The sequence below is a fragment of the Ochlerotatus camptorhynchus genome, unplaced genomic scaffold, assembly GCF_037179485.1.
Source record: "Ochlerotatus camptorhynchus isolate MF236.1 unplaced genomic scaffold, CSIRO-AGI_Acam_v1.1 ptg000055l, whole genome shotgun sequence".
NCBI lineage: Eukaryota > Metazoa > Arthropoda > Insecta > Diptera > Culicidae > Ochlerotatus > Ochlerotatus camptorhynchus.
This window is the reverse complement of record NW_027040545.1, coordinates 2,570,194-2,594,314: the sequence shown is the minus strand read 5'-3', so window position 1 is coordinate 2,594,314 and position 24,121 is coordinate 2,570,194. Positions and strand designations below refer to the sequence as shown.

The 24,121-nt window shown below is 39.0% G+C and overlaps 1 protein-coding gene across 10 annotated transcripts; it reads left to right on the top strand.

The window, feature by feature from the left end:
• Positions 1 to 316: 316 nt before the first annotated feature.
• On the top strand, positions 317 to 23,508 carry ewg (DNA-binding protein Ewg). Of its 10 annotated transcripts, none has more exons than XM_065239363.1 (10): positions 317 to 411; positions 1,592 to 1,919; positions 5,317 to 5,742; positions 5,808 to 5,936; positions 6,090 to 6,365; positions 6,675 to 6,803; positions 14,543 to 14,681; positions 14,748 to 14,881; positions 21,774 to 21,785; positions 21,905 to 23,508. In XM_065239363.1, exons 2-10 carry the CDS (start codon positions 1,626 to 1,628, stop codon positions 22,094 to 22,096), a joined length of 1,731 nt encoding a protein of 576 aa, XP_065095435.1. In that variant the 5' UTR covers positions 317 to 411; positions 1,592 to 1,625; the 3' UTR covers positions 22,097 to 23,508. The 10 variants fall into 10 exon arrangements, with proteins under 10 accessions (XP_065095435.1, XP_065095433.1, XP_065095436.1 ...); XM_065239361.1 differs by having other exon boundaries at positions 14,525 to 14,681; XM_065239364.1 differs by lacking the exon at positions 21,774 to 21,785.
• Positions 23,509 to 24,121: the final 613 nt, after the last annotated feature.

Genomic DNA, 24,121 nt, shown 5'->3' with positions numbered 1-24,121 from the left:
ACTGTGAACAGTCAGGGTCCCCTACCAGAGAATAAATCTCTGACGTCACGCTGATCGGATCCTTAATTCGCTTCAAAGTCAATGCTACATCGATAAAACACAACAGCTAATCGGTCGAAAATTTTATGACATCCTTTTCCAAACGCTTTCATCCAAGCAACCGGGTCCCTACACCGTCAGAGGCAGAAAATTCACCAAAACAAATCGCCATGACGTCACAGTGTCTTCACATCCTCTCTGCATCAACCCACTCCTGAACCACAAACAGCCGCAACCCACGTTCACCATCGTTCGAACGAGCCTTGGAAAAATCGATACTGGCGTCGGCCATCGCAAAGAGTGCTAGTGAGGTGAAAAAATTTCGTCTTTGCAGTTTAAAGCATAATTTACAGTGAATTTGTGCAAGAAACGGTAAGTACTAGCATTATTCGGCGTATTGTTGACATCGAGCATCATTGGCGGATAGTTTCTATTTTTGTAAACTTCACGCAGGTGCGTAACGCGAAAATTTAACTGGGCTTGCTCAGCAATAATGTTGTGTTTTGTAAGAAAAGGGCAAACTCAGAATTTTTCCTGCTGTGCGCTCAATCGCTCTCGAAGCCGCGCTCCGACTCCGTAAAATTGTGCAGAACGCGGGTCATAATTTGGTAAACAATGGTTTGTTTTGGTGCCGCGGCGCTGGACTGGGCTCCAAAGTTGATAATGGCCACAAATGGGCAGTGTGAAAAATTTTCGGCAAGATGGGGGACATTGCCATCACCGACGACATCCAAGCTGTTCTCCCGTACGAGCACAAACCGAGTCGAGAATCCATCGAACCATTGTGTAAGCATCGGAACATCTATCAACACTATCCATATGTGAGAGAAAGGACTCGAATCGGATTCGATTAATGATTATATTTTCCAATCCAGAATAATTCCCCATTTTCCGTAATTCTCAGTACAACAGCTAAGGTGACAGCCCCAGTCGTGAATGTGTGTTAGTGAACCGTATGTGAAGAAAATATGCATCATATCAGTGAATTTCCCGTAACCAAATCTCGAAAACATGAATGGGGTCCCACTTCATTAATGCCAATCCAATTGAAAAGGAAGCATGGTATCCTTGTTTGATAAAAACGCACATAAAAAAGGGGTCGCCGCATGCTTTACTTCCACAATACAGGATGCGAAAAAGCGAACGAACGTGTGTGGTAATTGTAAACACAGCAAGCATGGGCGACGAAGAGCGACGGACTCGAGTTTAAAGAGCAACCACGGCACTTGCTCTCTCGCTTCAGCGCACCTACGAGGCGAAGCAAAACATAAAGCATACATTTTCCTCCTGGGTTGCATCGATATATTGCTTCGGAGGGGGTGTTCAAATGAGGCGCCGCCATCGCTCTGGTGGCAAGCACTGGAAACAGAAATGACGCGAATTTCACCCTTGGTTTTGTTTTCTCTGGTTTTTATGTTTGCACATAAGAATATTTCCCTTTATTCGACAGGGGTGAGTGAGCTGCGCATTTTCGGATGTGTGATTCACTTGCCAATGTTGTAACTGGAGCGCAGTTCCTGTAGTTTTCTTTTCCCTCATTTACACCTTGCAGCCACTGACGACCGCGTACGGCAGACAGCATCAACATGAACACGGTGGAGGAAATGGATTTGATCGAAGACGACAACATCACCGGTGCGTCGGATGATGACGACGACGATAATCCGAGTAGCCCGGGTAGTGCATACGACGACGGAACAAACCTAATCAATGTGGCCATGGAAAACGAAGTCACCGCACAGCTCGTTGCGGCCGGGGTAGTAGGCGTGGCAGCTGCTGCGGCGATCACATCGTCCAAGAAGAAGAAACGACCGCATTCGTTCGAGACGAATCCCTCCATCCGGAAGCGGCAACAGAACCGGCTGCTAAGGAAGTTGCGGGTGAGTACAGAGCGGGGAGAGAGAAGGTGTGATTTCTGAGGCAACTACGATTGCCCGGTTTGGATCAGTTTTTCATAAGCAATCTATCCTAGTATCCGTTTGGATTGTCCATGGAAATTGAGGAACAGGATAATGTCTTTAGGTCTGCATTAGATCGATTTATTAGATTGTTTGCGAAGTTTTTTTTTTGCGGGTCAATTATAGTTCCGATTTGAGTTTGTGATTCTGGAGGAGACAGAGGGAGAGGGTGAACACCTCCCGGTAATTCAGGAACTAAATAATAACAATGTTATGAGTATGTCATACTCGGATTAGTGGAGCAAGGACAATTTTTGAAATATTTAACATGAAAAACAGGAAGAATTTCGATAAGAAGTGGGATCATTCCAAGGGTATTCTGAAGTTAATTGTTTGGGTATTCCGGAATGTATTCCTAAGGATTTTCAATAAGAGGAGAATTTCAAGGGACCTCTGAGTAGAAATAAATGCTAACTCTGAAGAAAATTGCATGGGGATTGTAAGGAGTAAATTTTAAAGAGAATTTCAAAGGAAATCGGAGCATAATTCCAAGACAATTCTGACAAGAAATCCAACGGAATTCTAACATGAACTTCAAGAGAATTATGGCAACAATTCTTATGGAATCAAATGGGAAATTTCAATAGGAGATTACTTAGGGAAGTATGAGTATAATTCTTGAGGAATTGAAGCAGTAGTAGTATAGCTCCCATGGCATCCTGACAAGAATTCTAAATGAGTTCTGATGGCAATCCACAAAGAATCTAAATCTGAGGATAGTTTCGAAGGAATTCTAAGGCCAATTCTAAGGATGGTAAATAGGACATTTAAAACCACCTGGGATCATTCCAAGGGATGCTTGGGAAGAATTCCAATGGAATTTTGGACAACACACAGGGAATGCTGGAGAGAATCCTTTCTAGGGAAAATTTCAGGTGAATTTCAATTAATCGCTGGGAGCATTCTAAGGAAATTATGTGGGGCATTCCAAACGAGTCTTGGAAGCACATCTAAGAAATGCTTATGAGAGTTACTAGGCAACACGAAATATAACTCTGAACCAAAATTTCAAGACAGGGTTTCGACTACCGGAAAAAAAAAACCTGGAAAATCAGGGAAATTCAGAGAATTCCTTTTTAGTGCTGGAAAATCAGGGAATGCCAGGAAATGTCTTTAAAGATCAGAGATTTATTTCATAGTCCCCTATGAAAAATATTACTGATTTCGCTAGTCTCATACAATTTAATTACTCGGTGCAGTTTTAGGAAATTTGTAAATTAATAAAATCTTCAATGGAACTGTGAGCTTGTGGGTGCTCAAATGAATTATTTTAATTGCTTAAACAAATCACACACATAGTCTTCTCCAGCTACATATGTATTGTATGAAAATTACAGATGCATTACTGTAAGAACTGTCAAAATCATATTAATTTACACACTAGTGTTCGTGAGATTCTGTTTGGCGAAATGAATTTTGATGATTTTGGGCCGTCCCTGTGTTGAAGTGGGATCTAGAGGGACGGTAAAAATCTATTTACATCTTTGAGTAGAGCTATACCTTGTTGGATGTGACAAAATTCATGCTCCAGGATTAGCGCGTTTCTGGGTGGCGCTGTGTTTAGTTCAGTTCAACAGAAATTAAACATCTGAAATGGGTTGGAGTGTCTTTGTGTAAATGCAAGAAAGGCAAAAAGTTAAGAGATATATTTCTGAGTACTTGTAGTTCTTGTTCTTCATTGTGTGGTTAAGAGTTGGATAAAGTGGGGGCAATCCTAAGTAACCAACAAGCCTGCTTAGTAATTGATTGATTTATATTTATTAAGAAGGCTTTCAGCCTGAGGCTGGTTCGCCTCCAAATAAGCCTGCTTAGTAATAATCCGACTAATAATGTGCCGCAGGCCTGTATTAGTGGTATGTTAGCTTTATATAGCAAAATTAATCCAAATTAACGGGCCTATTGGTTGCCTAGGTAATGTGTAATACGTCCTTGTGAATGATTTCCCACCGGAGGTATCTCGCTGCAATCAAGCGTTTTGTTAAACGTGTTATCCATAACAACAGTTCAATGGAGAACTTCTAAAAATCAAGTTTTTGAGACCTTGTTCTAATACCGATACTGAAATTTTTGCTCCACTGTGCTCAAACGGTTTCAAATTGGGTCCTGATAAGCCTTCCAAAATTTGAACTCTTTAGTAAGAAACTGACTTGGCACAATCCATTTGAAGTTTATATGGAAAATACTATGGGAAAACCAAATTTTTTTTTGTCTTATCTATCTCAAAATTCACCATTTCACTTGCTCTGAAAATGATAGTTGTGCTTGATGGAAATTTTCTCAGCTACAACTTTGTTGAAGACCACTTTTCGATCAATTATAAGGAACAAAAGTTATCAATTCTCCTTCTCCCTCTCCCCATCCATACAATTGTCATCCACTAACCTCGAGAAGACCGACAGACATTAATAATGTACAACGTAAATCATAACTTGGCTCTGTAAAGTTTATTCGATTGAGCCTGTACAAATAGAGTAATTAACAAAAAAAGTTATTAATGATTCAAGGCACTAATGGCTTATGATTATGCTCAATCAACTGTTCAGCAGGCAACATTGGTGTTTCTGGCGTATAGAATAGAGCACACAAATCATGGCTACTATGCCACACTGTAGAATACAGTGTTGCCCACAAAACAGCTGCTGGATCATGCCATAAGATCGAGGGGTGCGACACATCTAAATCTCGATTTTAAATGGTCGGAAAATCTCACTAGCAAACCAATCTAAGAAAAATCTTTTTTCATCTCTTGCATCTAAACCCATCTACTCGCATCGCTCTCCACCTTTTTGTAGGAAATCTATTAAGCGCGAGACAGCAAAGCAAAAAATTTGCTGCATCTTCAATAGAGTCGCTCCCCTTGCATAAGATTATTATTCTCTTAAACAATTAATAACTATTTAATTTGACGTTTGGCTGAAAAACGATCTTTTGCCAAGTTGCAGCTGAGAAAATTTTCCATACGAATTGTAATAGAATTTTTTAACAGTACAATATCGAAGAAGACAATGAACAAAATGTTCGGTTTTCCCATAGTAATTTCCATACAAACTTCAAATGGATTGTACCAAGTCAATATTTTACCAAATGAGTTCAAATTTTGGGAGGCTTATCAGGACCCGATTTGAAACCGTTGAAGCACTGTGGAGCGAAAATTTTAAATTTATCATCAGTCTGGTGTTTACGGCCTTCTACAAAATGTCCAGCCTCAACTGAATACTGTCTACGGTAGTCTACCTTCCGGCTTACAATAAATTACCAGCCCACTCTAGTCTGCCGTAGCTTGTCAGCTTAAAAACATTCAAATTTTAAAATACTGCAGCAAACCATCTTCGAGTACGCAACCCGCGTCGGACAGCAAGCCGTCGTACTGGTGGCCACACCGGGCAAACCAAACAACATTTTCAAAGTATTCGGCGCCAAACCTCTGGAGGACGTTCTGAAAAATCTCCGCCCGAACGTTATGGACAAACTGGACGAAGCACTGGCAGCGCAGGCACCTCCTCGAGTTCAGGACGATCCATCGCTGTTCGAACTGCCCCCACTGATCATCGACGGTATACCGACGCCGGTGGAAAAGATGACCCAAGCACAGCTACGAGCATTTATCCCTCTAATGTTGAAGTACTCTACGGGCCGTGGAAAACCGGGCTGGGGAAGGGATTCCACTCGTCCGGCTTGGTGGCCAAAGGAGTTACCCTGGGCAAACGTTCGCATGGATGCCCGTACCGAGGAGGAGAAACAGAAGGTACCGTTGATCGAAAATTGGTGCTTAATTTCAGTTATTGACTAGGTTCTGTTTGCATTTCGTAGATAAGCTGGACACATGCACTGCGGAAGATTGTGATCAATTGCTACAAATATCACGGTAGAGAAGATCTGCTTCCGGCGTTCAGCGAAGAGGATGAGAAGGCCAATGCTATCGCTACGGCTAATTCAAATGTAAGTATAACGATCACTGCTGTATGGTGTCTCCGTTCGGGCTAACTCCGGTGTCTCCGTTCGGGCTATGGTATGATACTTCGATTAACATGTGGGATTCTCTCTATCTCTATATCACTATCCATCCACCCGTCCTCGATTCCCCGTACGCAGGTTGAACAGATCAAGATTCACAACACAAACGTCATAACGACCACCACATCGGGCAGCAATTCCCTGGCAAGTAGTAGCACAAACAGCGGCCAGCAGATTGTCATTCAGCACCAACCTCAAGCCACGATCACAACCTCAGCGGCCCAGCATCAGACACATCAGACGATCATCAAGGAGGCGTCCGACGGAACACTCCAGATACAGCAGCAGAACTCACCCACGCAGACCCTGAATGCGCAGGTTTGCCTCGACTCGATGGCGCTAAACGATGTGGATGTTCGTACTAATCCCTTTGGCTACCGAAATATTGATGTTGTTGCCTTCTTTAGTAACTATTCTGCTTGAGTTTCGATGTTTCGGTTCTTTCTCCTCTGTTGCCCTTGCGATTTTTAAAGTGTGATATTTATATTTGCGTTTGCGTTTGGTTTTATTCAGCTTAATTGTTTTTAACTTTATTTAGTTGATTTCAGGAAATTCCTGATGGTATTTTTATACTTTTGTTCGACTTATTTTGATTAGCATGACGGTGTTGAATAATTTTGTAAGTTCGTTGAATTCTGATTGTCACTTCTTTTCTCATTACAGTACACGCACACAGTACTTCAAACAATCCAGAATCCCGATGGTACCGTTTCCATAATCCAGGTTGATCCCAACAATCCAATTATCACACTTCCGGATGGAACGACGGCACAAGTGCAAGGCATTGCTACAGTAAGTTGAAACCAAACCTATAAGACGTATTCAAATTGACTTCGTGTTCAGGGCAAGGTTGCATACACATTTCGGATGAAAAAAATCGGAATTATGAAGTAATTAGATGATATGATCAACTTTTTTTTATTTGTAAGATGCAAGAAGAAGCTACAAAGCATGTGTTTGGCACATAAAACCTGCCAATGTTGCTTTCTGTGAGTCGCAATCAGCGGTTTTATCAATTTTCGATCATAAGATTGTGACTCTTGGATTGCAATATTGACAGGTTGTCCCATCAAGCATTGGAAGCTGAATAAGAGCTTATTCATGAAAAATGCTTCTTCAGCTAAAAAAACTTATTCAGCTATTAACCAGTTCAAATTGTTTGTTGGGGTATGTGTCAAATACATAATTTGCAATTTCTTCTTGTAAGTTACTGGTAAAACATGTGATCATAACATCTTTTGATTTAATTAATGTGAAAAATCAGTTTTTATGCGCAATTGGAATATGCAACCTTGGTTCAGGGATGCCAAATTAGACGATTTCTCACTATTTTTTAAGACATATTTTTTATTCACTGCAGACAATCTGAAGGCAATCCAATTTTAAGTTGGCATGTGAAGGTTTTAAAAAAATCAAATGGACTTTCTAATGTCGTTTTCGTTGTTGTGACGTAGTACACCAAAAGTGAGTTATTTCGGTGTACGGTACGAAAACGACATAAGATATTGCAATATGTGAATAGAAAATCGATGATTCAGTGCCAACATTTCAAAGGGGCGTAATTGCTTTTGTAAACAATGGCTTTAGCTGTCGATTTCTCGCATCTTAAAGCTCACTCCTTCAAAATAAAAATGTTAGATGGTAGAGGAAACATTCCTCTACCTATTGGTGTCATTATTTTTCATGAGTGAGCTTTTATTCGCGAGAAATCGACGGCTAAAGCCATTGTTTACAAATGCAATTACGCCCCTTTAAATGTTGGCACTGGATTGTCCGATTTTTTTTTTAATGTTTCAGTAGATTTTGATTGAGAATTATTTCATTGATGTTGTTTGCAAATTTATTCAACCCTCTTTGCTACACACTTAATCTAACTTGGTAAAATCTCCAACAGCCGATTACCTCGTCATTTACTTTTATTGATATCTCTGTAAAATATATGTTTGTTAACTGATATCTCAGCAAAATGTTATTTGAGAACTACTCGGCTGTTGGAATCTCGGCGAAACAAATCAAGTGTGTGCATACTGCCCAAGTTATGGTTTTGAGCCTTGAGATAATCCTGTTCACCATACATTAGCCCTTGTGGATCTGAACAACTTTTCTAAATATCGAATTGGGCTGTCAAGTTGAAGTGATCAAATTAAGTCAAATGCTCAACTAGCGCCGCCAGTTGAGTGAATTCTGAACTCAATATACACTCCTAGATTTTTTTGCCGAGGTGGGTACCACCGAGCAGCTTGGCATTTTATTTTGCTGGATCTCAGTTAAAAAATTGCCGAGATTCAGAAAAATTTATGTTTGTAGCTCGGCAAAATTCCCGTTTGTTAGCTTAATCTCGGAAAGTTTTGCACTGAAGTCCAGCAATGCCAAGCTGCTAGGTGGTGCCCATCTCAATTTTTAGAGGTTGATACAATTTTACATGATGTTACGAGGCTCGATACATAAGGTCTGGCCAAGGGGTGATCACTCTACACACTTATTTTGCATCAACTTTTTTCTCAGTGTGCCGCAGCTGTGCTGGCAGTGTTTAGAGTCGATGTGCGGTATAAGAGGTGAGGAGAAAGGAAACTAGTAGAAACACTGGAATAAGAGACCAGCGGAGACAAAAAACATGAATTTGGCAACAAGATAAACATCAAAGCAATCCTGGCATTACTTGCATTTGTAACTGCTTGCAAGTGACTTCGCCAATGCACCGACGAGCGAGTTCATGAGTGCTTGTTAAACGATTTTAATACTCCTCCCTAATTGAAGCAAACCATTTGTAAACATTGCAGATTGGAACCGCTTTTGACAGTTCGATTGGAATCATAACAGTATCTCCGCTGGCTCTTATTCCAGTGTTTCTAGAAACTAGTGGACTCTTTCGTTCTCGCGTCTTCTTACGCAGCAACAGACGTGACGTCACGTCTGCTGTTGCATAAGAACTTCGTTAGAATGAAAGAGTCCACTAGTTTCCTTTCTCCTCACCTTTGTTACCGCACATCGGTTTAGAGTGTCATCAGACTGATTTTTTGTTTGTATAATGGTATGTTTGGCAACCGGGTTAATTTGACAGTTCACATGTTCTGTTGTAAAGAAACAAAACAACAAGCAGTGGAATCCTATCCCAGATCCTAATTTTTGTGACTCTCGATTTGTTGCTCCCAAATTCTCTCGGAAAAAACTACACTGAACCTAATAAGCAACGGCCTCGGCCACCGAATCGAAGCTTCGAGCGAGTACGTTCTCCGGGGGAGGCACTTCCACTTTCCGACAGGACAATAATTTCTACTGGATTTGAGTATGATGAGCACTCATATGAACGCTTCCGGGAGGACTTTCTCCCGAAAGCCATCGACTTTCGACAGTCAAAGATGCGTCGCCAGCGTTCTAGTGGGAGTTTCAACCGGAATCAGACTTCCCCGGTGTAGGTGGGGTTTAATATGTCTACACGGTCAGATAGTCCAACGATCGGACAAATGGAGAGAAGTATGATGTCTCTGGCGAAAAGCAATGTCAGCCAGAGAACACCTGTAAAAGCTGGGGCGCTGTCGATGGTTGGAAAGCAAACACCGGTGAAGATTCTACCTCCGAACATGGTCCGAGTGATCATCGAAGGCGAATTCATCACGCAGAAAAAACTATCGTCAAAACAAAAATATTTGAGGTAAATTTAAACGTAAACTCAGTTTGTTCTGGCCACAAAAATAAATTAGGTTGATTTCAAACGTATTCCATGTTTGAAGTCATGTGAAATCAATGTTTAAAATAAAAATCATGTTACGTTTATTTTAAAAATATTCATCTTGAAAACAAACGTATTTGTTTGGTTTGACAGCTATGCGAAAAAAAATAAATATTTGAATTTTAAACATGCTTCTCATGTTTAAAATTAACATACATATTTGGAAATTATTTTAATAGTTGAGTGCAGGGTAAAGCAAGATAAAACGCATTGCAAAGAAATGAAGATCTTCGGGCAGGGCATCTAAATTCATGCTCTTTCACCCTGCAATTAAGGGTGACCTGTGGGTATTGGGGTCCTGAGCCGGGATGCAGGGACTCGTTGGAGGCGGTGCCCGGGGGTTCCAGTTCAGTGGAACCGGTGAAAATTTGTTATATTAGCGTCGTTTTGTTGTTATGCCACTAGTCCTCATATCGGTTTCTTACATTTGGTGTCGGAGGAGGATCCGGAATGGATTCAAAATCCATTTCGGATTTTCGCTGTCCTTTCGAAGTCACGCGAGGAGGAGGATGATATAGGGATCGGCATCAGAAACTGAAGTTGATACTGTGGGGTTCCGCCGGTTTTGTCAAGCTGGTTTCCGGATCCATCTTCGGTTTTGCCACTTTCGGGCCGATTTTTGTTAAGTTGAGCAAAGGTTACTTTAAATAATTCATATGTTTAGAGTATAAACATTTATATTTTTGTTTTAAATGAACAAAATTTTTATCCGTGATCGATGTCAGTTACGATGAGAAACGAATCATGGAACTGATGATAATGCGTAGGTCCAACCATGATACAAATATGAATTAGGAATTTTGTTAACTATTGAAACTTTTTAGTAAAATTAATTCATGCTAATCAAGGCTACTGATATTCGCTTCATTTCTCTCATATTCGTTCATCGTGTGCGACGGTACTCGAAGCATCGGTATCTCAGCAAAACTCTTGAATGATGTGGATGCCCACATAAAAGCAAATCGTAAAGAAAGCTCGGTGAGAGAGGAGTGTGAGTGCCGATGCACCACTCAAATCGTCGTGCTGCGTGCTCTTCTTCTCTTCGTCGTTCGCATCGCGAGTGGTGTACACTGTACACAAACATCATCCTCCGATCGAATGAAACCTCAGACCATTCAAAACAAAACACCGAAATAGCTTTTTCGAATGATAGCTGCAACCGGATGACGGTTGTTTTGAAATCAGATGATTTTCCTCTCGAATACAGGATGAAACTTGTTATGAGAAGGGATAGGGCCTTCAGTTGAAATGCGTAATGCTCTCTGCAGAATGACTGTCATACTAAATGGAAATGCATATGGTATTGGTTCAGCCCCATAACGCAAATCATTCAAAACGATGATGTAAATAATTCTATCGAACGTCATTTACTGATCTAAGCTGACAAACAAGGTGGAAGCATATGCATCGCTATCAGAGCTGTTACGAACATAGGTAAAGGATGTAAACCAATGTTTGGTTAATTCGTGGTGGAGGAGGTTTTCTCCACCACGAAAATTTTTTGTATCCATAATGAAATGGCTTATTATGGCTATGCAGTATGGAATTGTAGATAATCAAATTATAAATCTAATTAAAAGCACTTGCATGTCACACTATTCTTAAATGTTTGTCGTCTGAGTGCCGTATGTTTTATAGCTAATTTTCAAAAGAAAATCATCCTGTATTTGGATGACAGTCATATGGATGTTCATCATCTGACGACGAATTCAACCATAAGAAAATCATCTGAAATTCGAATGCATATTGTTAAAGGGCTCGAGCAATGCAATAATCATTCGAAGTATTGCGGATGTTTTGGTTCGGTGTAGTGCGTTCTTCGTTTGTATGACGATGCGAATGGTTTTTCGCATCAACGCGATGATCATGCTTTGATCCTCACGAAGATGCGTTTAGTTCATTCTTCAACGCGAACGGTAGTAGTTGATTCGACACGATGCGCACAGCGCACAGCGCAAGCGAGAGAAACGACACAAGCAAGCACACAAAACCTCGTTCATGAACGATAATAGCAATGATGCTCTTCATGAAGAGGATCAATCCGGGTTCATTCTTCTACGAGTGGCATTGCCCATATTTGAGAGTGAGTGACCCATTCTCAATGGGTGCATGTGGTCACTCAGCGAATGAAGGAAAGGTGGGAGAAACAAAATAACACGAATTGCTTCGTCAATATAAGCGATCGCACACGAAGAATGAACTGCACACACATTGCATAGTCCGACCATCGCTTTAGTATCAGTAACCTTGATGCTAATTTTATGAAGTTTACAACTTTTAGTAGTACAATACTATACAAAAGTTTTGAAAATGTATAAAAACATAACTCTTGCGGACGTTCTAAAATGAGCCATGTTGATGAAAAAACTAATTAATTTTTTTGAAAATATATTTAATCAGTAAAAAAGTTATAGTTATGAGCTTTTAAAACATATGGACTAAAATGAGCACTAGTAAAAGTAGGTCCAACCAAAATCCATTACCCTACCAGGTCTTTTTCAGGAAAATCGCAGATTTAATGCTGGACTGACATTCATGAGACTAACCGAAAAGTTGTGGATCCCCTGTGCTACCATGGCGAAGAGAGGGTTAATTTTGTTCAAAGGTTGAATTTAAGATAGTGTTAGTGTTTTGATATCTGGAATTAACGCCCGTGTTAGGGATTCACAATCGGCTCACAATACGCTCGATCGTCATGACAAGCAAGCACGTGATTGAATGATTTTGGTCTGGGAGGAAGACACAGGTAGCACACACGGAATTCATTTTATAGTTTGTTCTTCTTGTTATGAATTTTTTTGCAATTAAAATAAATTCAAAATATGCGTAGCAAAATTGCCTGTTTTGCTTGGAGCGTGTAGTGATTGTTTAACGTTGTTCAGTGTGCAGTGGGGAAATATACTTCTCTGTTTTGGTTTTTATTATGTTACCAAAGATTTTGACAGAAACCTTGCTTAATGGTATATGCATATGTTTGTGTGTGTGGGGGGGGGGTCCACCCCGGCGTAGTGTTTAACATCCATATCTCTCACGCCAAAGTCACAAGTTCAAATCTCACCCCCGGACAAGTCACGAATGACCCAAGAGTGTTTAAGTAACTATAATAATAATGTTTGTGCAACGTCATTTATATGTATAACTACCCTATCCGCTGTAACAGGAAATACAAATAAACAATACAACGGTGTCTCATATGCCTCCGCCATGGCAGGACGGAAAAGCAATCGGTGTTCATTATAATTAATCAATCCGTATGACAAAAACACAACGTAGGGATCCCGCCCGTGCGCGATCATATGGTTTATTAAATTAATGAATCGAGAAAAAAAACGATAGCTCATTGAATAAAATAGCTTGGATTAATAATTTTTCAATTATCGGCTCCGTAAAGCTAACGCGATTGAGCCTTCCAAATAAATGAGCTAGATAAAAAATATTGTTTCATAAATTACTCTTCGCAAGATTTCAATACCGCATTCTGAATTCTTGTTCAACTGTAAGAAAACCATCATCAAACTGCTTGGATCGCAATGATAGCATAGAGGTAACTCTAAGACCACTGGGTCCCGAAGAAAATCATTATTATTTTGGCTCACTCAGTACCAGAACAACGGTCCCAAGCAGTCCCAAGCTATTTCACTCACCCCTGCATGTTCTGCATGAATCCACACACCCCTGATGTTATCTGTCAAACTTTCATAGCGAATCAAAACAAACATAGTGTAGTAATAGAATTTCAACTAGAATAGGGTACGTTAATCGTTTGCTTGGGACCAATAGGCTACTAAAGTGGTGAGCCAATTTAAAATCGTTAGTTTCGTATTGATTGTTGATGATAGTTCGTGACAGTTTGTGTTTGGTTCGTTTTGATGTTCATATTTATAAAGTCTGGGTCTTCCTCCCAGATTTTGGCCATACAATTTTAAAAATTCAGTTACTATTGATGAAAAAAATATAATTGTAATAACACACAAATCTTACATTCATAATACAAATCTAGATAGAACTGGAATTAGGGCGTAACAGTTTTTGTAAACAATAACTTCTGCCGATGATTTTTAAAGAGCCAAGGCTCACCCACGCAAATCAACATAACCATCAGGTAGGGGAACCCGATGGTTATGGTGGTTTGCGTGGGCGAGCATTGAATTCCTATAAATCATCGAGAGAAGTCATTGTTTGCAAAAGCTGTTACGCCCTAATTCCAGCTCTATCTAGAAATATATTCAAAGATCTGTGGGGATTTTATAGTGCCAAAAAGATAGGATGTCATTTCAAATATCTTCGTTTTTGAAACTTTTCTTCCCTGACCATCGCATTAAATATTTTTAATTTTTTGTAGACATTTAGAGAATGATTCAAATATGACGCCCAATCTTGAGTTCTACAATTTGTAACAGTAGGTTAAGGGCGGGGGGCAAGATGAGGCAGCTAGTACATTTATTAATTTATTCGTTCGTCAAAATCAACAGGTTCAATGCAATTATAATGATCGTTTGCTTTTTCAAACCAGCATTAGGGCTACATTGACCCTGTTGATATTGACAATAAAAAAATTAAATAAATCAATTAGATGACCCATCTTGCCCCATCTACTGTTAATAATAGGAAAATGCGTGACACAGGGGAGTTGAAAAAATCGAAAAACTTGTGGACGTCATATTTGAATCGCCCCTAACGATGCAGCCTTGCAAATATTATTTTGGACATTATTGAAGAGTATTTTCAAGAACCCCATCATCCCTCGTAATCATCGCTTACATCTCCTGCATCAATTTTCTAGACTAATTCCTATTTGCAGCTACAAGCCCAAAACGATGGCGGAGTCCACACGATCCAAACCATCTCGGACGGCCATGGTGAAAGTATGTCGGTGGATCTGACGGAGGCCACGCTCGGTCAGGACGGACAGCTCATCATCACCGGGGAGGACGGTCAAGGTACATTTCGCTGTGTTATGGTGCCCATTAAATCGTTGTGGTCGAAACTATTCGTTCATATTTCAGAATATACTTACTCAGGCTTCCCAGTGAGTGGTATGATTACGGTTCCGGTGTCAACCCAGATGTACCAGACCATGGTCGCCAACATTCAGCAGTTGCCGAACGGAGACGGAACGGTGTGCATAACACCGATGCAGGTACATAATCAAAATCAGACAGTGAACCTTAACAACAGAACGACTCCAAATACGCAAAACGTGACCATTTCAACCAGCAGTAGCGTATCCTACAATAATAGTCTACTATCAAACAACGGTAGCATTAATATTAATCAGTTGAAAAAGCCTCGAAACGTACAAAGTATTGCCAATGCTAGCGTAGCCAATCTCCCAAGTATAAGCCAAAGAAACCAAATCGATGAACATCATCTCCTTAACCAATTGCTAGCAAACCAAAGCAAAAAAATCAATGTGATAGCCAATAACAATAACAGCAATAATAACAATAACAATAACAACATCAAAATTAGTCTCTCGAAAGAAGCAAGCGATGGTTCGGACAAAGTATGCCATAAGTCCTCCCCCGTGCTCCCTCAGAGTATCGTCATCCAGCTCAATGGCAACATCGTTAACAACAAGGATCTGCTTAGCGATAACCTCTCGGCCGTGATCGAAAAGCAGATCCAACTGTTCAAACAGGAACGCGAGGAGGCCCAGCTGAGAAGTCAAAACAAAACATCGTCGTCGTCACCCCAGCAACGGGACGATGACGACAGCTGCTCGCCTCCTACGCCTTCCGAAACTATTACCAAAATGGAGGAGGGTGATAATGACGAGGAGGAAAATCTTTAAGCGAATCTAATCGTTTAGTAGAATTATAAGAAGAAACCAAAAAAAAACAGAAGTTAGGAAAAAAAATCCCCCGACTGTTTGGAACGATCGGACACAGACCTGGACGTACTATAAAAGGACTCTTCACAATCATAATCGCTCTTTGTTTACATTTTTTGGAAAATTTTAACTATGTACCTAGTTGAGTTTTTACACGTAGAGTTTTATTTTACTTTGTTAACTTGTGCAACAACTTTTGTTTGACATGAAAAGAAAAGAAAAATAGTCAAGTGCATGCGCGTAGTTGGAAAAACAGTTGCGTTTCGAAACATTTTAATGAATTCGTTGTGTTACGTTCCGCTGATCAAATAGGATGACTTCACGGATGCTGTTCAGCCACTGTCAGTTCAATTCAAACCTTTCAACCCTTGATGGAAGAAACAAAGTTTACGTCTTCCAACTGCGAAATGTAATCATCTAGTTGCACCTAATTGAATCGTGAAAATTGCTAACTGAAACACCATTCCATCCATTCATTCGATCTTTGAAACGTTGTTGGTAGTGGTTTGGGGAATCTATCCGAATTAGAGTGCCTGTAGGCACTCTGTAACTGAGAGAACTCACATAACTACCAATGTCGCGTAGTACAATCTCTGTGGGAATCCAAATGGGTACATTTTTTTTTTAATTCTTTATTTAAGAGATTTTTAGCCTTAGGCTAGTTCATCTCTAGTCCAAATGGGTACAGTCATCATTCGCTAGTTGGGATCGAGTGGAACGACTCTTACAGATAATCGCAAGTTTGAAATTTAACATATGATCTTCACGCCTTTAAACTTAGTTGAAAACGTCGGGAAGTTTAGAGATCTTTAGGGCAGTTTTATTAATTTCAGTGTAATTCCAGGAACATCATAAGAAGGGTAGCGAGAACTTCAGGAAATATAATTGTAGGAAGATGTTTTGAGGAATGAAAGAAAATACCGAGGATTTCGCGAAGATTTCATGGACTGACTATGGGATAATAAGGGAACTCCTGTAAAATTATGGGCATATCAGCTTCAACTTCAAGGAAACTGCAGTAGCTTTTACGAAATTCTATGACTTCAGGGAAAATCGGAAAACTTGTCAAAAAACCATCTGAGAAGAACTCTGCAGAACTTTGGGAGAGTTGTGGAAACTAGCTCTAAAGATTTCCAAGGAAGCTCAGAGATCTCAAGATATTATGTTCAAATTTTTCGGGAAATTTAAAGATCTGTAAGTTTTGGGAGAGCGTACTAAGTAGTACTAAAATCTGTAAATGTAAAATTCTATAAATTGAGGACAGCACCAAGAGCTTCAGGAAAATTTTGAGAAACTATGATAAGTTCCCTGAAAAGGGAAACACAGAGAACTGCAGTTTCATTATTTTCAGGTATGTTCCGGGGAACTAAAAATCTGTAAACATTTATGAAATTCTCTACATATCTTCGAAGTGCTAAGGATTCCCTTACATTCTCCGGACATCCTTGAAGTTCACTGGAAGTCCTTAGAACTTCTTAAAAGCTACACAATTTTTCTAGAGATAATGGAACTACCTTGAAGTTCTTTCGAAACTGTTGAAAATAAATCTGATGCTCACGGCACTTCCCTTGAAATCTTTAAATTTCCCTGAACTTTTCTGGACTCCCTCAATTTCCTGAAGATCCCACAATTTTTCTAGAATTCTATCAACGTCATAAAGCCTTAAAAATGTCCATGAAGCTTTCGGATTTTTTGTAAATTTTGTGAAATTTATGGAACCATCCTAAGTTTCTCTGATTTTCTCGGAACTTCTCCAACGTTCTTCTGAGTTCTCTAGAGCAGGGTTCTACATGGTCGAAGCTCTAAAATGAACTAGAGATTTGTCTTTTTCAAGCATCGTGTTTAACGCTACATTTATATAAAACCTAGCTAGACTATCAGCACGAAACGAAAATGAAAAAGAAGCACGCTTACAATGAATGGTTGGCTGTGGATTTTCTCGTCGTTGCTTTGATCAGCACTTTCAGTGAAAGGAATGTCGGTTATCGAGATGAAACGAAACCTCCTTATGGCTTTCAATCTCTCTCACCGACACTCTATCATAGCTCTTGCTTTTTGTTTAAAATGGGTTATATCCCATTTTGGTTACTTTGTTTTAGATAAATAAGTGGTGTGTTCAAGTGTTTTCACTTAAAAATGATTAAAATATATATTTTTTTCATTTTCCGTCATACACGTCATGAAACCTCTGTTAATATGTGTTTCATAAAAGACGAAACTATCAAAGTCAAGCGCTCTTTCACTCGTTCGATTCACCAAAGCTTGAATGAAAGACTTTATTGGCGACAGAAGAAAGCGAGACAAGCGATTGAAAATTTGTTTGTGGACGCCGACTGAGGTTCTAGAATGCTGCGAAGCTGTTCGACTTCAACCTAAAAAGAGTATCTTCGTTGCATCGATTTTATGGATTGAAGCTGATATTGTGACGCCCTACCACAGACAAACAGACATAACATTGAATATTTTTCATTGTAAAACATCGTCGCTAAAACATTACCGCCATCTGTTGAGTACACTGTGGTGGGTAGTACCAAAGAAGAATACTTAGTACGCTGAACAGATGGCGGTAGTGTGTAACGTCAAACGCAAGGGAAAAGACTATGCACGCCACAGGTGATACTTTTAAATAGACCGTTAAATGCTTGTTCGATGAACAACTTGCGAGTGTTATGTCTGTTTGACTGTGGCTCTACTATGGACTTTCATAAAGTTCCCCAAAAAACTGAAGTTTGTTAAACATCTCTGATGTTTCTGGACTTCTTAAATATTTGAGAACTTCCCAAAATTTCCCGTTTTTTTTCAGAAATTGATAGATTTTCCGTAATGTTCCCTCAGAAACGTATCTGAAGCTTACGGAAGTTCTTTAAAAATGTGTTTGCATTTCCTGATGTTCTTAGAATTTCTCTGAAGTTTTCTAATCTTTCCTTATGTTATCTGAAATTCTAGAAGTTCCCGAAATTTTCCAGAAATTGCTTAGCTTCCCTTGAAATGTTTGGAATTTCCTGAATTTTTGGTAGCTTTTCTGGAATTCCGGAAGTTCCCGCAATTTTCTTGAAATGTCTTATCTTCCCTTGAGTTCTTTGGACTTTCCTGAATTTGTTGTAGCTTCTTTACCTGAAATTTAAACGAAATAAGATTTTCACTTAAGTTCTCAACATTTTCCTGAAGCTCATTAAACAAATTCATCATCATTTTAAAATCTCCCCAATAGCGACTAACCTGATGTTTGTTGTGCTTTCCCTATGTTGTTGGGACTACCAGAAAGATCTTTGACCTTCCCCTAAGTTCCCAAGACTTCCCTGAATTTATCAATATATTTTAAAACTTAATTTAGTTGCCTTTAAGTTCCTTGATATTCCATGAATCTCAAATAATTCCCGTAGTTTTCCTTAAGTTTTGAAATCTTCACGGAACGTTGCCTAAAATTCTAATTTTTCCTGAACTTATCTGGACATCCATGAAGTTTCCAAAATTCTCAGAATATCTCATAATTCCTTGGAATTCTTACAATTTTCCTTAAATGATTGGGAAGAAGATCTCTGATCGTCCTTGAAGTGCTCAGAGCTTCCTTATATATAATGAAACTGCCTAAAAATCTGTAAACTTTCCAAAAATTCACTGATCTTCGCTGAGGTTACTGCTATTTTTGGTAGCTTTTTAAACTTTCCATGGAAATAACGGAATTTTCTTAAAATCTGTTCACAACTTCCTGATGTTCATGTTTCTTCCAAAATTTTAATGAAACTCTCGGAGCAATTGAGTCTTGACAACAAAATTAATTAAAAAAAAAACGCTTAAAGTTTTATAAATTCTCCGAGTTTTCCAGAACTTGTGTAGAGTTCCTGCAATTTCCTTGAAATTTATTTAACAAACCTTATAGGTTCTTTGATTTGTTAAAATGATCTCGGAGCATCCCTTAAGATCAGTGAATTCTCCTTAAGTTCTTGGTACTGCCCTGAAATAAAAGGAACTGTCCTACGTATCCTTTAAATTTCTCCTGAATTTTCTGGGCTTCATAGAAGTTCCCGAATGTTCAATGAAGTTTTGTTCAGTTCTCTGGAGATCTCTGACCAGAGGTGGATACGATATTTTTTTATGGTTCTCGAAATTTTCCTGAACTTCATGGAGCTGTTCTGAACTTAGAGCTTACGAAAGTCTGGACTATCCTGCAGTTCTTGGAACTTTCCTGAAGTTATTGGAACTTCCCATAGGATCTCTATAATTCCCCAAAGATCTCTAGACGTTCAAATCGAACCTAATGAAATCTGAAATATTCGCTAAAATCTATCCAGCCGTGAGTGTCTGTGAGAGGTGCAGGGTCATTGGGCCGAGGTAATTGAGGCCATGGGGGGGGGGGGGTAAAAACGGGACTGCTCTCTCTTAAAGTTCCAAAAATCATAAGAACATTAGATTAGTATTAGAAAAAATTGCTGTGCCTGCAGTGCCGAGAGTGCCAGTCAGCGAACTGACATTGTTTGCTTGGTAATAATGGCATGTTTGGCAGCCCGGTTAATTTGACAGTTCAAATGTTTTGTTTTGAAGAAACAACATAAATATCAGTGGAATCCGAATCAAGAGACGATGATCTAGAGGCACTCCAGTGGGACATGCTGAAACCGGACAATCTGGCCCAACCGAAAGATAGCGATCAAGTTCCTCCGACCGCGCAAAAAAGACACCATCGAAACGCATCTGGTGGCATTCAAAATGTACACCCACTGCAGCAAGCTTCTGCTATCGATTCAAACCACCCGTCAACAATTAGGAACGAGAGAAGCTCATCCGGGGATCTTCATTGGCTGTAAAAATGGTTGCTGATTGTGGTGTCAGTACTGTAGCCCATAGTTTGTATGCTATGTTTATATGTGCATTGACGACACGTATGCGTTAAAAATCTTATGTGAATAATCATTAATGAAAGCATAATTTATCAATGTTTGCATCAACTGTCTTAGATTGGCAGATAATCGAGCCAAAGAACCAACAACTTCGGCTTCAAGTAAAATGTTGGTGGATGACGTTTCTGCCACCGGACTGGATGAAATGGCTGGTATATTTAGGCCAAACATAACAGCTCGGTTTCATAACGAACAGCTCGTATCATCCTGGTCCTAGAATGTTTTAACATAAGTCAGTAGTCATCGGTTCGCTCATGTTCAACGCAGTATCGATGCCAATGGGTGCCAAACAGTGCCAAATAGTGTGCCCAACTGTGCTTTTGGCACACTGTGCGGAGTGACCAAACCCTTGGGCACAACTAAAAACAACACCGAGCAAATGATGACTGTATTCATTCCCATAGAAACTTTTAATTAAACTCTGAGTTGAACTCCCTATAATTCAAATCATCCGTACGCCGAGGCAATAATTGTCCTCAGTAATAAATCATTTTGTGCATGAACTTCAAATGAAGAAATCCTACGTTAGTCCATACATTTCTTCCACGATCGCAGCAGCCGTCGGAGCGGTCAGCCATTATAAACCTACCTATAAATACAAGCAAATGACAATCTAGTCGGCTGAGATGCCTTTTATTCGATCTGCGAATGCGAAGCGGTAATCCCTTATTATTATAACAGAAATCAATACGCATTAATACCTATCATTATTCTGTACCTCTGGTCGTCCGTAAATACGTGGCCTTAGATTATTTATTCGAATGATGGGACGTTTAAACGAAAAATAAACCGTGCAATTTATGTTGCCAATCGATTATCTACTTATAGGGTTAGAGAAATTTGAAACATTTATTTATGCAAAAAAAAAAGTCTTATCAACGGGAACATCGAACGTGTTTTGTCTGTTTAAGGAAATGAATGTCGTTCGGTTCTCTTAGTCAGCGTTTTTCGACGAAAACCGATTAGTTCTTAAGTTAGATTACCTTTTTTGTTAGGTTAGGTTCATGTATGTTTTTAGTTTTGTGCCATTTCTTATGTTTTAGTATGCGTGTTTGTGATTTGCCTTATTTATTTTCCATCTATATTCATATGATTTCGTGTGTTTATTAGTCATTCGGTATTGTATAAGTTGTTAGTGATAGGAAAAAAATATACATAAATTTTATTTGTATCGAATAAAGAGTCAAACTTTTTAGTTACAGTCTTTTATTTAGCCGTTTTTATCATTTGGTACGCGGTACAGTAGACCCACTTAAAAGAAATGAACATACCCTAATTGTAACTTTATTATCTCTTTCCAGATGTGTGATCTAGTGAGTAGATTGTATTTGTAAAAGTTGAGACAGTAGAAAAAGTTTGATCGTGTTGGTTACGTTTTGAATTGTGATCAAAATTTAATTAATCTCGATTGCTTTGACATTTCCCTCTCTAGGTTGAAAATGGCGAAACCATGGAGACAATAACAGTAGGTCCCGGAATGCACCAGATGATGATTCAAGGACCTCCGGGTACCGAACCGCAGGTACTGCAGGTGCTAAGCTTAAAGGATGCGTCGGCACTGACCAAAGCGATGGCAGCCATCGGCGAGGTAAACAAAGAAGAGGCAACAATCATCGAACACTGAGAAACCTCTCACCCAAAACTCCCTTTGTCATCACCATATCTAGTCGTATAATTTTATTAGACCACACAGAAACAATATCGACCATCAATGCAAGCTATGTTATCTCCCAGGAAACTGAACCAACACTTGCAAAGAGTTTGCATCAACTTTCCTCTCATTCATGTGGAATATCTCTAGTCCAAGTTTTAAAGTTAGTATTCGGTTAAGCTCTGACTGTACATAAATCGAGATTTTGACTCAATTTAAAAACAATACTAAAAATAACTTCAAAATGGATAACACAATCATCGTTCATTCAATCTAGTCGGCGTCGACGGGGAAAAAATTTAATTTTCCTTCGCCCAGACAAAGCAACCCATGTAAATAGAAATCAGTCATTTTACGATTCGTTTAGGATAATTTCTGGAATGCTGTGCAAGCGTGTAAACACAAGAAACGATCTTAGTCCGAATTTGCATTCGTGTTTTGTCCTTGTTGTTAGCTTCTGTACTTTTGACTGATATTCTTCGTCTAAGTCTCAAGGTTTAAGAAATATTGATAGTTCTACTCTAGTCAAATGACATGGTGTGCAACATTAGTTTTCATAGGTTATCAATTATTATTTATCTCAAGTACCCATTTGGTTTCAAACCCCTCGAACAAACTAATCCCTCACAAAAAATAAATTGCTGTGAATAAGTCACTCTTTCAAAAACAAAAAAAAAATACAAAATTGCAATATGAATGTGTACACTTGTAGAGTTCAGATCTCTGTAGCAGCGAATGCATAAAAAACACTAGAGGAAAAGACTGATCCATCCCGAGGGATTAGACAACAACTTGAACACTCCAAAACGAGAAACTGTGATTAATGGAATGTACTAGTTTCAGTTTATTTCCCTAAATTTTATCATTTGTTTACTCCGTTTATGAACTATTTATTATTTATAATATTTATCCCAGCTGTATTTATTGCATTATTTATTGTATTTATTTTCATCTAAAGAAATGTCAAAAATTTCCATGAAAGATTAATCTAACGTTTAGATACTTATTTGTCGGGAAAAAAAAGAAACAAACAGAAAGGGTATCGAGCAATCGAGGCAGCGTGCAAAGTTTAATCTCCCAGATGATGGATTAATTTTCACAAACAATAAAACTGATTGTTCCTTATGTAACCATATTTATAAAAAAAAAATCCGTGTAAAGTGATCATGAGAGATCATTCGCCGTTTCTGGGAGATTACCTAATGCCCACCACAAAAATTCACAAACCGTGAATTCCATCGGGTGGATATTCGTATTTGAAGATGAAATATTTCAGATTTAAAAGCAAAGGAAAAACTATTTTTGTCTCTGTAATCCATGTGCAGATAAATCATCAATGTAAAATAAGAGAAATCACCATGACAAATAAATGACATGCGCAAAAATCACCACTAGTCGAGCTGAATGGAAATGGAATATCACAGTGCCGGCCGGATGATATCCCAAGTAACACAAATTCATAGAATTATGTTGAGTAAACTACTTTTCAACCAGAACCAGTCATACAATGGTTATATAATCTGGTATAGAACATGTATGTTGCTTGGCATGCATTTACGAATATGTTCAGTATGTGAATGTATTATCCGTTTTTTTTTTGCGTGTAACTTCATGACAGTTTCATTAACTTTAGGGAACAAAAATTGTATAAAAGTTCTGAGAAATGAAGGGAAGTCCACAACTAATCAGGGAGCAATATTGAATACTTCAGGATGTTCCATGAACTTTGGGGAATATCCGAAATATTCAGAGGAATTCAAACAAAACTTCGGGTTCAGGTAAGTTCCGAGAGCTACAGAAAAGTTTAGAACTTTGAGATCTTTAAGGGTAAATTACGAAAACTACAGGGCAGGTAAATGAACTTCAGGAAAATTCGTGAACTAAGAAGACGAACAGAGAACTTCGTGAAAATTCTCTGTTAACTTCAACAAACTTTAAGGAGGTTTGAAACCTTTGAGAACACAAGGACCGTTCAATTAACATCAAAAAAAGGAACTG

Excerpts from the sequence above, each read along its gene's own strand:
- ewg (XM_065239355.1), top strand. The coding sequence starts at position 1,626 with ATGAACACGGTGGAGGAAATGGATTTGATCGAAGACGACAACATCACC. Across the intron at positions 6,366-6,674 it reads TGGCGCTAAACGATGTGGAT|TACACGCACACAGTACTTCA; the intron begins GTTCGTACTAAT and ends TTCTCATTACAG. Across the intron at positions 14,682-14,747 it reads CACCGGGGAGGACGGTCAAG|AATATACTTACTCAGGCTTC; the intron begins GTACATTTCGCT and ends TTCATATTTCAG.